This window comes from Heterocephalus glaber, unplaced genomic scaffold, assembly GCF_053883595.1.
Source record: "Heterocephalus glaber isolate CG9 unplaced genomic scaffold, H.glaber_assembly_v1.0 deba00001606, whole genome shotgun sequence".
NCBI lineage: Eukaryota > Metazoa > Chordata > Mammalia > Rodentia > Bathyergidae > Heterocephalus > Heterocephalus glaber.
Genome location: NW_028258377.1, coordinates 28,792,718 through 28,807,420, shown reverse-complemented (window position 1 = coordinate 28,807,420; position 14,703 = coordinate 28,792,718). Strand labels below are relative to the sequence as shown.

The 14,703-nt window shown below is 48.1% G+C and overlaps 1 protein-coding gene and 1 long non-coding RNA gene across 25 annotated transcripts in view; one reads left to right on the top strand and one right to left on the bottom strand.

Annotated features, from left to right (window-relative positions):
* The window catches only part of Pwwp2a (PWWP domain containing 2A), a 38,793-nt gene extending 32,082 nt beyond the window's left edge, over positions 1 to 6,711 (bottom strand). For 10 of the 24 annotated variants that reach the window (XR_015444816.1, XR_015444817.1, XR_002387743.2 and 7 more), the window contains exon 1: positions 5,985 to 6,670. Coding sequence is in view for 14 of the 24 variants with exons in the window: in XM_087194884.1 (XP_087051010.1) it covers positions 5,985 to 6,559 (575 nt within the window). In the remaining 10 variants the exon portion in view is untranslated. Of the gene's footprint in view, positions 1 to 4,719; positions 5,373 to 5,984 lie in introns of those variants that run through there. The other 14 variants (XR_015444818.1, XM_087194893.1, XR_002387744.2 and 11 more) reach the window with 11 other exon arrangements.
* Positions 6,712 to 7,055: 344 nt separating this feature from the next.
* On the top strand, positions 7,056 to 11,338 carry LOC110344844 (uncharacterized). Its single transcript, XR_002387729.2, has 2 exons — positions 7,056 to 7,564; positions 10,691 to 11,338. It is a non-coding gene; the product is annotated as an uncharacterized LOC110344844 (long non-coding RNA).
* Positions 11,339 to 14,703: the final 3,365 nt, after the last annotated feature.

Sequence of the window (14,703 nt, the reverse complement as noted above, 5' to 3'; positions counted from 1 at the left end):
GTGCACCTGCACAAACTGGTGCAGCTACTATGAGGTGATTTTATCTTATGGAACCACCATCAAAATACAGTTCAGTGTCATTATGTTGTACACCTAAAATGTACCGATAAAAGGATATACAAAAAAAAAAAAATACAGTTCAAGGGCCAGGGATCTTGCTCAGTGGTTCCACCACCACCTGCCTCGCAAGCACAAGGTCCTGAGTTCCATCCCCGGTACCAAAAAAAACAAAAACAGTTCAATAATGCCTTTCTTCCTTTCTGAAAAGTCATGATACTGCATGTAACTGTATACCAACAGAGGCAAGCTACTCGTGGTAGCACACACCTGTAATCCTATCACTGTGGGATGATGCTGAGGCAGGAGGATCCCAAGTTTGAGCCCATGCTGAGCAACTTAGCAACTCTTATCTCTCAAAACATTAACAAAATTTTTTTTTTTGGCACTGGGGATCAAACTTGGGACCTTGCGCTTTCGAGGAAGGTGGTGGTACCACTGAGCTAAATCCCCAGTCCTAAAAAATTTTTCTATTGGGGGGGGGCGGCGGGGCAGGGCGGGGATTTCGCTCAGTGGTTTTGCTGCCTGCTGCGCAAGTGCAAGGACCTGAGTTCGATCCCAGGTACCAAAAGTTAATTAATTAATTAATTAATTAATTAATTAAAAGGCTGGGGATTGGATTAAGCTCAGTGGTTCCATTGCATGCCTCGAAAGTGCAAAGTCCCGACTTTGAACCCCAGTACCAAAAAAAAGAGGCTGGGGATATTACTTAGTACAAGAGCCCTGGGTTCAACACCCCTACTGCAAAAATAAACAAACTGAGGCATAAAGTCTGTGAGCTTGTGTGTGCTTACCTGAGCTGGCAGGCTGGCCAGAGCCACATGAATTAGCTCAGGACTGCAGAGGGGCTTTAGGCAAAGCCCAGCGGAAGAGAGGATGCTTTCCCTGGGCACAATCCCTAGTACTTAAATATTTTTTTCTTTTTTTTGGTACCGGGAATCAAACTCAGGACCTTTCGATTTCAGAGGCAGGTGGCAGGCGGAACAACTGAGCTAAATCCCCGGCCCTTTTTCTTTTGTTTTTTTCAGTGGCCTGGGGATGGAACCCAAGAACTTACTCTGAACTACATCCCCAGCCCTTTCCTTCATTTTGAGAAAGGGTCTCATTAAATCACTAAGTAGCCCATAGGAGGCTTGAACTTGTGAGCCTCCTCTGCCTCACCCTCCCAGTGTGCTGAAATTACATGCATCATCACTACATTCAGCTTCAACATTAAAAACTTTAAAAAAAAAAGTCAGGTGTGGTGGCACACACCTGTAATCCCAGCACTGGAGAAACTGAGGCAGGAGGATCAGCACCCATTCAAGGGCAGCCTGAACTACATGGTGAGACCCTGTCTCAAAAACCAAAAGGGAGGGCTGGGGATTTTAGCTCAGTGGTTCTGACGCCTGCCTTGAAAGCACAAGGTCCTGAGTTAGATCCCCGGTAAGCCCCCCAAAAAAATACACACACAAGGAGAGCAGAAGGCTGAAGATGCAGCTCAGAGTAAAGACTCGGTTCACTTGCCAGTACCACGAGGAAAAAAAATAAAATAAAAGCAGCAGCGAGGCCTTTTGAAGAGTGAAGAAAGGCACACAGTGACAGTCTCCCAAATGTTCATTCTTTCCCAATTATCCCACCGGACAGGCAGGAATCAAAACCCATATGGCCACTAAAGTCCAGATAAGCACTAAATTCCAGAAACAAGTTTTCACTCTCTGCTGAAAAGAAAGCTTGTTAGCCCCACTACCATTTTAATATTAAAGTAGAAAAGGTTTTAGAATCAGACCAATCTAAGTTTATTTAAATCCTTATTCTGCCACTTACATACTAACTGGCCAAATTAAAAGAACCTCTATTACCTCCTATGTAACAGAAAAACACCTCCAGTATTTATAGAGTAACACAGGAGATATAATGCCTGGCGCAAAATAGGCATTTAGGAGAGAAACTTTGTTTCGTCTGCCTAGCAGGCATTAACTCAAAAGCCAATTTTAATAGGATACAAATTATTTTTAAATTGAGTGATGTAGAATTGAGGCGGGGGAGACTTTGAGGAACCAGGAACAACAGCAATTCAAGCATGGATCAAAGTAGCGAAGGATGTACAAAAAAGATTAGCAGTGTGAATACTGACAAGCTTATAAAGGATTTTTCAGATAGAAAAGAAAATGATAGAAACCAGTGGAAAGAATAACATACTGGAAATTCAGTTGGAAAAGAGTACCTCTTTATTAAAAGTAGTGCAAACAAAGGAAGCCTCAATTAAAGAATGTGCTGCTCTTCATGACATAAGGGCTACCACAGACCATTGAATATCAACACAATTTGAGAGGTGAAAATGAACAACTAAAAAGAAATGCTGATATGACAAGGGAAAAGCTGAAATCTCAAACAGGACTACAAGAATAATATTGCCAAACTTGTACATGAAATGAAAATCAAAGAGGAAGAACATAAGATAGAAATAAGCAAACTTTATCAAGATATGCAGAAAAAAAGTTGAATTAAATGAAGAAAAGTACAAAGATCTAATAAAGAAAAAGGAGATGGAAATCTCAGAGTTAAATGCAAAGTTAATAACTCAAGAAAAAGAAAAGCAAAATGAAATAATCAAACTACAGCTGGAGCTTGATGCCAAACTAGCAAGAGTTCAGACTAAGTCAAAACCATATCCAGATGCTACTATTTCCCCACAGAGTATCTACAGAAGGAAGCTTCAACATCTTCAAGAAGAAAAAAACAAAGAGATTGCAGCTCTTTGTAATACCATTCACAATTTGGAGCAGCGCCTTTCTATTGGCAAAGATTCTCACCTTAAACGTAGACAATTTTGAGTATAACAGTAAATTCATTAATTACTATTTACTTTTTTTAAAAGCAATTGAAAAATTCGCTTCCATTTTCAATATAAGTATACTACCTAAATAGCCTAAATTATAAATGAGACAGCTTTAAACATTTTAAAAAATTAAATAAATAAATAAATTGAGTGATGTAGAATAAAAAAGTATCTCCTGAACAAAAAGTATCTCCTGGACAGTGAAGGTCAGATGTAGCTCAGTGGTGCGGCCCTTGCCTAGGGTGCCTGGGGCTCTGGTTCCCCATGCCCCCTTCCCAAAAAAATAAAAGGTAAGAGCAGATTCTGAAATCTAGCAGCAAGTCCATTTTCCACATTACAGTAACTCATGAAAGGGGGGGGGTTCTCAGCGAGTTAGTCATCCAGCCGACAATGACTCCTTCACAGCTAAGTTTTAAAGCCATGCGCTTTACTTCCCCATCCCTCCGTGACAGTTTTCTCCCAGGGAAGCTTCTGAAAGGCAGGGACGGTGTCACATACACTGTTCTCAAAGCTCCTAGCAGGGGCCAAGGCACAGACACACCACTGTGCCCAACAAGCATTTCCAGAATTAAAAGCTGCTATGGGGTGGAGCTGTAGCTCAGGGGTTGAGTGATTGCCTAGCCTTCATACAAGGCCCGGGTTCCATCCCTGCACTCAAGTAAAAGAGCTGATATGATTCTCTTAATAGTTGTTTTTAAACCTTAAGAACAAGATCCTTTCACTTCAAAACATTCAAATGGACCGCAGCCGGACTTGAAAGCACAAGATCCTGAGTTTGGTCCCAGGTACCAAAAAAAAAATTCAAATGGAAAACATCTATATTAAGAACCCTCCTAGGGCTGGGGATTTAGCTCAGTGGTTTTGCCGCCTGCTGCACAAGCACAAGGACTCAGTTTGATCCCCCATACAAAAAAAAAAAAAAAAAAAAGAACCCTCCTTAGCTGGACAGGATGGTACACGCAGAGGCTGAGGCAGGAGGGTTACAAGTTTGAGCCCAGTCTGGGTAATTCAGCAACTCAGCCAGACCCAGTCTCAAAATGTAACAAGGGCTGTGGATATAGCTCAGCGGGAAGGCCCTGCATGCAATGCCCAGTACGGCCAACATTCATACAGACATATAAACATAACACAGCTCCTCCCAGCCGAGGAACAGTGACACAGGAGGCCTACAGTCCCAACCACTACAGTCCCAGCTGTTCTAGGAGGACGAGGCAGGAAAACCACTTGAACCCAGGTTATCAACTTGAACCCAAGTCATCAGGTAGGTCAACTTACTAAGACCAATCTCTTCAAATAAAAGAAAAAATTATCCAACAAAAGAAATTATCGTTAGAAAAAAAAAAAGAAATTATTGTTTATGGCTAGGCTTGTACCTCTGTAGTACAGCCTACCTGCCTAGCATAAGGGAGGCCCTGGGTGCCCTGACCCACCACTGCCAAAAAAGGAAAAAGAAAAAAGAAAAAGAAATTGCTGTTTTTAAAAAGCCTTGTTGGTAAAATGGACCAAAATGCAAAATTGTAAAACTTACTACCAAAGTTTTCAACAAATAAAACACTGACAAGATACATGAGTTCAAGGCCAGCTTGGACTAAAAAAAAAAAAAACTAAAAAACTGCTGGTGGTGGTGGCATATTCCTGCAATCCCAGCACCTGGGAAGCTGAGGCAGAAGAACATGCAGGATGTTCAGTGCCAGCCTGGGCAACATAGTGAGTTCAAAGGCTAGTCTGACAACCAGACCATCTCAAAAAACAAACAAATAAAAAATTTTAAAAATTGATAGAACAATTACCTCAAAACAGGAAAGCACTATCCATTCCACTCCATTCTCAAAACAACTTACCTTTTTGGACCTTTCTTTTGCAGATTTGAAATTCAGATTCTCACACAGTCACTGGCCTCCTCTTCTGTTTGATTCAATAGCATACACAGGAGTGTCTCTCTTGCTATTAAATAAATACATCAGTAGAAAGCATACTTGTATCCTGCTTTCTAACTATGAAAGCAAAAGTGCAAAAAACCAACCCAAAATTATTAAAAGAAAAAAAACAAGGTTAAAACCACATAGAGCAATTGTAAAGGCTCCACATTTTTCCCCCAAACACCACACCTTCAACATGATTTAAATGGCTTTTTCCCAAGTGAGAAGGGATTCTTTTGTCTTTTTTTTTTTTTTTTGGTACGGGGGATCGAACTCCGGTCCTTGGGCTTGCGAGGCAGGCGGCGGAACCACTGAGCTAAATCCCCCGCCCTAAGGGATTCTTGTGTCTTGATAGGGAGACAAGGAATTAAAAGTAAAACACAAGCCATTTCCAAACAGGCAAGAGAGCCGGGGATTTAGCTCAGCGGTTTCACCGCCTTCCATCAGAAGGTCCCGAGTTTGATCCCCCAGTACCAAAAAAAAAACCTCCCAAAAAACAGGCGAGACATCATCAGTGTGTGCTGTTGCAGGAAACAGAATGGAAAGCCTTGAGTGGGAGTCTCTGCACTTCATATCTGCAAAAGAAGAGAACAGAAAGGTAACTCCAGACTGAAAACACTTTCACCTCTTTAACGAACTGTCCCTACACATTTGAAATCAGAAGATGAAAATGTACTGTTCAGAGCTTCCTAGGTGAACTCAATCTTGTCCCTAAAAACAGTGAATTTAAACTGTCTACAGCATCTGGAGTCATTTCAACACTTTGATGCCACACACTGAGGGAGAAGCTGAAACACCTGGATGTCCCATTTCTTTACGCAGTCTTAAAACTATCATTAAAAAGAGCCAAAGGTACTCCGCTGTTGAAGTTACTACGGGAACTACATCCAACAGAAACAGAAGGTGCACATTGACAAAGGTTCTCCGCACGGTGACAGGTGAGCTGTAGGGAACCCCATTCTCCAAGCCCGCTCGAGTTAGAGGTGAATTTGAGGACAGTCGAGCGCCTCGCACGCATCCGCCCCGCCCAGCACCCCGCTCTCTGCAGAAACCCATCTGCGCCCCGGGGCGGGGAGCCAGGGCCAGGCGGGGTACGCGCCACCTGCCCGGAGCCCACCTGGGCGGGCGCGGGACCGAGCGGGACGGAGGGACCCGGCGGGCGGCGGCAAGCGGGGCGGGCACGGTACCTTTTGGACAGATCCATGAGGACCCCCGAGAAGACCTTCTCTCCGAGGCAGAACGACACGACGAGTGCGTCCTCGATGATGTGGTCCAGCGTGACCCGCACCTCCGAGCCCGGGATCAGCTGCGACACCGCCGAGTCCCCGCCCGCCGGCGGCACGAGCGCTGGGGCTGCAGGCTGCGACCGCGGCGCCTCCTCGCGCTCCTCGGGGGCCGGCGACGGCGGCGGCTCGGGCCGCGGGGCCGGGGGAGGCGCGAGGTCCGGCACCTCTAGAGGTGCCGCGGCCGCTGGCTCCGCCGCCCAAGCGGGCAGCTTCTCCTCAGCCTCGGGCTCCGGCCCCGCCGCCTCGGAGCTGCGGGCGAGCTCCCCTGGCGGCGGCGGCGGCTCGTCGGCCTGAGGGGAGGACTGCTGCCCCTCGGCCTCGCCGTCAGGCACCGACGCTTCCGTGGCGGTGACCTGGAGGGGGTCAGTGCCCGCCTCGCTGCCGGGAATGGGCTCCATCTCCGGGTCGGCTTCGCCGGCGCCCCCCTCCCCGGGGGACGCCGCAGTCGCTGCCGCCTCTGCAGCCACGGCCGCCATTTTCTTCCTGGCTTCTCCCTCCTCCGATTTGGGCTGCGGCGGCGGCGGCGGGAGCGGCAGCGGTGGCGGCGGCAGCGCTGCTTAGTTCCCTAGGCCTTCCCCTCCCTCCCGCGAACACTTTCGTCCCGCCCTTTCCCTCATGCTCGTTATTGGCACCACGCCATTGGCTCGGTCCTACACCCTTCCCGCACTTGTGCGGTCCCATTGGCCAGACAGGGACGTCTGTCATTACTCAGTCCAACCCTTCCACACAGAGTAGGAACTTCTCATTGGCCAAATGAGTTGTCAAATGCCCAATCTGGGAGGTGGAGTGGGGGCGGGCCTGAGGGGGGCGTGGCAAGTCACCAAACAGAGTTGTCTACTTAGAGCCTCTTTCTATTGGCTGAAAGGGGAAATACAGTTCTATGGTTGGCTTCCACTTCTGCCCATTATCAGACAGGTCTTCGGAGGTGGGAGAAAGGAAGGAATCACGTGGCGTGCCAGTTCTTTGAAAGGCATCTGAGAGGAGGAGTAACGGGAAAATGCGGGAGGGGAACCGCTTCCCAAGAATCCCTGCGCAGAGATCCTTAGAATAAATGTTATTTCTAGGCGCCGACCTGCTTGCGGCCGAAAGTGGGCACGACAGATTTCTTTGAAAACAACAAAGTTTGAAAATACACCCACAAACACTTTTGGGGTGCTACCCTGCCAGTCGTTTTACTAGGTGGTGGGAGGAGAACGATGTACAAGACATTTCCTAGAACCGCGTGGCAGCCGCTCCAGCTTCCTGACAAGGAGCAACGCTCTCCTTGACTTCACTTTTTAAAAACAAAGGACTGATCTTACTTTCTAGGGAGCTACTGATTCACAGAAGGAAAGTGCTCACGGGTGAGGAGAGCCATTCTGGACCCTAGATTAAGCTGCAGCCGCCTTGAATCTGCTTATTCTCTCCACCAGCCCTGGGAAAGGCACACACGTGGTTCCCTGCAAAAGCCTTTTTCATTCCTGGCCTCTGCTGTGTGACAGGTACAGAAAGCCTCTCTTTTCAGTGTACTGATGCTCCCACTTCTCTACTCCTATTTTAAGTCTCTTGGTTTGTTGTGTGTGGAAGAATCTAAGGAACCTATTTCTCAGGGATTTCATTTCAGGCCGGGCGTGGTGGTGCACGCCTCTCTCCCTGCTTTGGGGAGGCTGAGACAGGAGGATCACTGAAACAAGAGGCCAGCCTAGACTACCTAGTGAATTCAAGGCCAGCCTGAACTACAGAGGGAGACCCTGTCTCAAAAAACAAAGAAAGAAAGGGCGGGGGGTTGTCGGGGAATTTTAAATCTAGTGAGGAACTTGGCTCTTCCATGTGATGTTGTCTTAGTTACTTCAGCAGTCAGCTTCCCCTCGCATGGAATTAGTGTAAAGGGGACACTAGTTCCTTGTGTCGTGGATGGCCACAGGGATGGCCACATGGCATTAGTGCCTGGTGGCTGGGTGGAGGACTGGACAGATGATTGGCAGGTGGTGGCTCCCACAGATCCTCCTTGGCACAAACAGCTTATCTTTCAAACTGCAGGATACAACAGTTTAGTGGCCAAGGACTCAGACTGGAAACAAAGGAGCCTGCATCCCACGGCCTGGCTCAGTGACCTGAGGGTGATCTAGGCAAGCTGCTGACCCTGTTTCCTCGTGGATGAGCTATGGTGCACACACTGTGTGATCGCACTTATATCGTAATGATGACTACCCTCCAATAAAATTTGTTTTTTGGGGGTTTTTTTTTTGGTACTGGGGATCGAACCGGATCCTTGTGCTTGCGCAGCAGGCGGCAAAACCACTGAGCTAAATCCCCGGCCACAAAATTTGGTTTTTAATTATGTAACATATACAAAGTGTGTCACGAAGACCTCCAATCACAGGCAGGGTAGTTCAGTAATTGTTTGCAACGAGGGTTAGAAACTAAGTCTTGCGGTTACATCTGGGGTGACCATACTTGAGAGGTGCTGACCTCCAATAGTCAAACTTCTAAAAGACTAATAAAGCCTCCCATGCCAGGGTGTTGGCTCACAGAGGAGTAAATATGTTTAAAAATGGCTTAGTAGATGGGCACAGTGGCACACACCTGAAATCCCAGCACGCTTCAAGGCTGAGGCAGGAGGACGCCAAGTCTAACCCCAGCCTGGGCAATGTAATGGCTTGGTAAGATCTTTAAAAAAAAAAAAAAGCAAAGCCCTGTGTTCCTCTTGGGGAATTTAGTAATTGATGGAGGATAACATGGAGGGGGAAAAGATTTAGGACTCGCCTAGGACGAAGCTGCCAAATCACAGGCACTGAATGAGCTGTCCCTCCTGCTCTGAGCCTGTTTCTGGCTAGGTAACCAATCTTTCTCTTCTACAATCAGCTTGGCTGCTTCTAGACCCAGAGGGTGATAGATGACTACTGACTAACACGTTGATGAGAGCCAGGCTTGGTGGCACACACCTGTAAACCCAGCACTCCAGGAGGCTGAGGCAGAAGGATCACCAGTTCAGCCTCAGTGTGGACAAGTTAGTGACTGAGCAAGACCATGTCTGTCTCCAAATAAAAAATAATAAATGAGCTGGGGATGTAGCTCACTGTGAAGGCCCTCGGTTCAATCCCCAGTACTCAAAACAAAAATCAAAAGAAAGTCAGTTCAGCACCCCCCCATCTCAGTGGCTCACTCTGAGAATCTCCTAAAAAGCTATTTTGCCTGTGTAGTATGAGCCCATGTATATAATATACTAAAACACACAAAACAAATTTCTGCTGTTTGAAGTCAGGATAGGACTGATTTGTTATTGAGGGCAAAGGAAAGCAGTACAATTTGTGACTCAAAGGGCAGTGAAGCCGAGGGTGTAGCTCACTAGGAGAACACCTGCCTCCCATGCACAAGGCCCTGGGTTTAATCTCCAGTACTGCAAAATAATTTTTTTTTGGTACTAGAGATCAAACTCGGGACCTAGATTTTTGTGAGGCAGGCAGCAGCACCACTGGGCTAAATCTCCAGCCCCAAATATAAATAAATTTTTTTGAAAGGCACATGAGTGAGGTGTTCTGGGATTCTGATGATTTGTTTCCTGGTCTCAGTTACACAGGTATTTTCAGCTTTTCGGAATATATCCTGTTGGGCCTGGTGGCACACACCTGTGGTCCCAGCATTCGAGAGGTTCAGACAGGAGGATTGCTGAGAGTTTGAGGCCAGCCTAGGGTATATAGTGAGTTCAAGACCAGTCTGAACTACATAGCAGACCCTGTCTCAAAAAAACAAAATAAATAAATAAAAAGATACATCCAACTGTGCACTTATGTGTACTTTTCTGTAGCGAGTTGGTATTAATTATCTATACCTGCTAGTTTCTTAGTTTCTTAAACAAGATACATTGTTTTGCCAGGGATGGTGTGGGGTATAATGAGCTAAGGCCAGCCTGAAGTACATAGTAAGGCCCTGACTCAAAAACAAACAAACAGGGACAGAGGTTTAGCTTACTGGTTTTGCTGTCTGCCTCAGAAGCACAAGGTCCCAAGTTCAATCCCTGGTACCAAAAAAACCACCCACCCACCTTTTTTTTCCTGTACTGGGGATTGAACCCAGGGCCTTATACATGGAAGAGCAGGCATGGCTTCACAAGGCTGTCTGTTTCAGGGTCTCTCACAAGCCTGCAGCCATGGCATCAGCTGGGACTGCGGCCTTGTCCAAATCTCACCCGGAGAAGGGTCCAAGCACTGTTTGATTTTGTGTCCGTTTCAGTGGGCCACAGGGAACCCAGATAAAACCTGAATTCTGTACCGTGTGACCACACTTCCGGTGAGATAGGTGAAAATTGGAACCCTCGAACCTGGAGAAGTACATGGCCCTCCTGAATGTGGCTGGGCACTCTCTAGTCTAGTTCTTCGAAGGCCTGAACAGAAGAAAAAGCAGAGGAAGAATGAATTTGCCTCTTGTTTTGTTTTTGTTTTTGTTTTTTGAGACAAGGTCTCACTACGTAGCCCAGGCTGGCCTCCAACTCAAAGCCTCAGCGATCCTCCTGCCTCAGCCTGCAAGTGCTGGGATCATAGGGGTGTTCCACCAGGCCCAGCTGAATTTACCTCTTTTGCTCCTGCCTGCCTGCTCAAACTAGGACATCTGTCTCCTTTTGCCCTCAGACTGGGACTCACGCCAACAGCCACTTTGCCTCTACGGCCTTTGGAGTTCGACTAGAAGATGACCACCGGCTCCAGCTTGCAACAGCAGCTCCTGCAGCTCCTCGGCCTCCGTCACCCGGTGAGCCACTTCCCCGTAGGGCATCTCTGTGTCTCACTGGTTCCGCCTCCTTCGAGAGCCCTGACTAACATGGTCCACATCCAAACCTCCCTTGTGAATACGGACAGGATTCGGCTCCCAGAGGCAGCTGACCAGGGCTGCTCTCCCGTGGTCACCACAAAGGTGTACGCCACAGAACGTCTCAGAATACACAGCTTGAGTCGTCCACATAAGCAGGGAGCAGGAAAGAAGCCACAGCTCCATGCCTGACCTCAGGAGAGGGAGCCCCTCGCTTGTGCTATGGTCTGGAGGCCCATCACTGGGTCCAGCCGCTTCTGGGGGAGAGGATTCCACAGGGGAATGAGAAACAAGAGGCAGGAAGCCTGGAGGAACTTTAAGGACAAAGTGCATGCTGTAGTCAGCAGTGATGGGCACACCTGTAACCCCAGCACTGGGAGGCTGAGGCAGGAGGACTGAGAGTTCAAGGCCAGCACAGTCTATATGACAAGACCCTATCAATCACACAAGCATAAACTCTAAAATCAAACAAATGCAGTGCTGTTTAAAGGTTTGTACCAGGGCCAGCGATTTAGCTCAGTGGTTTCGCCACCTGCTGCGCAAGCACCAGAACCTGAGTTCGATCCCCTGTACCAAAAAAAAAAAAAAGGTTTAAACCAGTGAAAAGTAAAAATATTTCCCCTCTGATAACAAGCTTCACTTCCTTTTTCTTTTCTTTCACTCTTTTTGTCTGTTTTTGAAACAGAGCCTCCCTATGTAGTTCAGGCTGACCTTGAGCTCACTATGTAGCCCAGGCTGGCCTCAATCTCGAGGCCAGATCTTCACTTCAGACTGGCAGGTAGAAGAGGCTGTCAGACTACAAAGTCAAATCCCAGCATAGAAGACCATCCAGTCCCCATAATGAGATTGACCATTAACTCAAGCACTCCTTGGTCAGCGACTCCATGCCAGGCAGAGACAGCAACCAGGTGGGCCTAGGGAACCTGGTGCGGGCCCCACCCAAGATACTGCCCCCTATGTCTATCCTAACCATCACCAGGTCGGCAGATTCCTTCAGTATTCGCCCCACAGGCTCCCACTTTGGAGGGAGAGGTTTGCTAGGCCCTCAGGGGCTTCCTGAAATCCTGGCCTTTCAGGGCTAAGGGTGGAGCCCTTGGGCTGACTCTGCTGGCTGGCCCAGCTGCACCAGCTGTGTCTCCCAGACAACGACACAAACTCTTGCAACAATGCAGGCAGGAAAGGAAGCCTCAGAATGGTCACAGAAAACTTCCCAAGCTGGGTGTGGTGGCGCACACCTATGATCCCAGCCCTCGAGAAGCTGAGGCAGGAGGACTGCAAATTCTAGGCCAGCCTGGGTTACACACCAAGCCCTTGTCAAAAAAGAGAAAAGAAAAAAAAGGAAGAAAGGGAGGAGGGAGAAAGGAAGGAAGATCTGCCTTGTTCACTATTGTACCCTTTGCATGTACTGCAACGCCTGGCATATAGCAGGCCTTAAAAAACTATTTGTACAGTTCGAGAGCAAATAATTAAATAAGTGAATGGTTGCTCTGAATGTGGTGGCTTGTGCCTGTAATACCAGCACTCAGGAGGCTGAGGCAGGAGGATCACCTAGAGTTCTAGGCCAGCCTGGGCTACATAGTGAGACCCTGTTTCAGATTGATTGATAGACAGATGATAGATAGATAGATAGATAGATAGATGAGTGAATGGTTATTCTAGGTAGCAGGACTACTGCAGATTTTCTTTTTTCTTTTTTTTTTTGGTACTGGGCATCGAACTCAGGTCCTTGCGCTTGCGCAGCAGGCGGCGAAACCGCTGAGCTAAATCCCCGGCCCCTACTGCAGATTTTCTTTATGTTTATGTACATGTCCCAATTATCCAAGTTTCTAACTTTGCTACAATGAACATGAATTTCGGGGGGGGGGGTTACCTAATTGGACCTGGTGTTGTGCACCTGTAATCTGGACACTGAGAGGCTGGGGCAGGAGGATCGAAAACGTGCTGACTCAGTGAGGTTTTGTCTCAACAGAAAAAAATGTAAAAAGGCCGGCCATGGAGCTCGTTGCAAAGACCCTGGGTCTAATCTTCAGTACAAAATAAAGAAACATATAAATAAGTGAATAAAATAGGGCCGGGGTCGCCTTGTCACAGGACCCCAAGCCCGTTCCCTGGACGGGGAGTGCAGAGCCAGGGGACCTGGTGGGCAGGAGGAGCGGGGTCTGATCCGGACGCCCAGCCAGCCTGCCCTCTCTTCTCCTGCCCCGGGCACATCGTTCCGGCCTTGACTCGGTGGGCGCGGAGGGGAGAAGCCGCCCCAGGAGAGCTCCGGGCCCTGCGGTCCCCAAGGCGCCTTCTGTCCGGCTCCTGGCTCCACACCTCGGTTCCTCCCAGGCTCCGTCCGGGTCTGTGGGTGCTGACGGAGGAGGGACGGAGAAGCCAGTGTCGCCATCCTGTCCTTGTTCCTGGCCGCCCCTTCCCTCTACCTCACGCGGGGCCTGCTGCCCTGTCTTCCTTCACAAGAGGCCGCCCCAAGTCTCCCGCCCGCCGGGACCTGCGCCCTGCCCGTCCCTGTCCCCGTCCTGCAGTGGACAGAAAAGGGATTTGTCCAGAGCCCAGAGCTCTCAGCCTTCCGGAGCAACCGAGCAGGTGTCTCCTCACTGGTGGCCTGGTGTGCGCTGCCCCACGTCAGATTCCCTAACGTCTAGGGCCGGAGATTTAGCTCAGGGGCTCCGCCGCCTGCCTCGCAAGCACAAGGTCCTGAGTTCAATCCCTGCTACCAAAAAAAAAAAAAACCATCTCCGAATATTCCCTAACGCTTTGTGGCTTTGTGCCAAACACTGGCTCACATTTCCTGGGATTGTCACTAAAGGCTACCAGAGTAGCCAGACTTGGAGGTGCACAGTTGTAACCCCAGCTACTCAGGAGGCAGAGGCCCAGGGAAGAAAAACTCAAATTCAAGGCCAGCCTGGGTAACTTAGTAAAGGCCTGTCCTTTCTTTTTTTTGAGACAGGGTCTCATTATGTAGCCCAGGCTGGCCTCAAACTCATGAGATCCTCCTGACTCAGCCTCCCAAGTGTTGGGATGACAGGTGTGCACTATCATGCCAGCGAGGCTCTGTTTTAAAGAATAAACAGGTTCTGAGGATGTAGCTCAATAGGAAAGCCCTAGGTTCAATCGCCAGTACTGAAAAAAAAATTTTCTTGGTACCCAGGATCGAACTTGGGTCCTTGCACTTGCACAGCAGGTGGCGAAACCACTGAGCTAAATCCCTGGCCCCGGAAAAAAAAAATTTTTTTTTAATAAAATAACTCATTAGTCACTGAATCCTGTCATTTCCTGGCTGTGTGACTTTGGACAATTTACTTAATGTCTCAATTTCTTCCTCTGTAAAAACAACATAATAATAGGACTCCATTTATAGGGTCATTGTGAAGATTAAGTGAGGAAATGTATGTAAATCACTTAGCATTGTGACTGAGGCTTAATAAATGGTTTCTGTTATCTTGGATTTAGAAACAGTTTCCTACTGGAACTACTGTCAAAGAAGAGAAAAAAAATCTACGCCCCACTGCCAGACCCACCCAGAGCCCAAGGTCTTCATTGTCAGCCAGAAATTGGGGGGGGGGGGGGCATTCCAAGGTGAAGAAAGTGAATTTGAGGGCCAGAGATTTAGTCCCGTGGTTTGCCACCTGCCTTGCAAGCACAAAACCCTGAGTTCAATCCCCGGTACAAAAAAAAAAAAAGAAAGTGAATTTGAAAGATGCTTTTTCACAGCTTGATTTTTGTGGGGTTTTTGTTTTTGTTTCTGCTTTTAGAGAGGGTCTCACTATGTAGTCCAAGCTGGCCTTGAACTCACTGTGATCCTCCTGCCTCAGCCTCAGGAGTGCTGAGATTACAG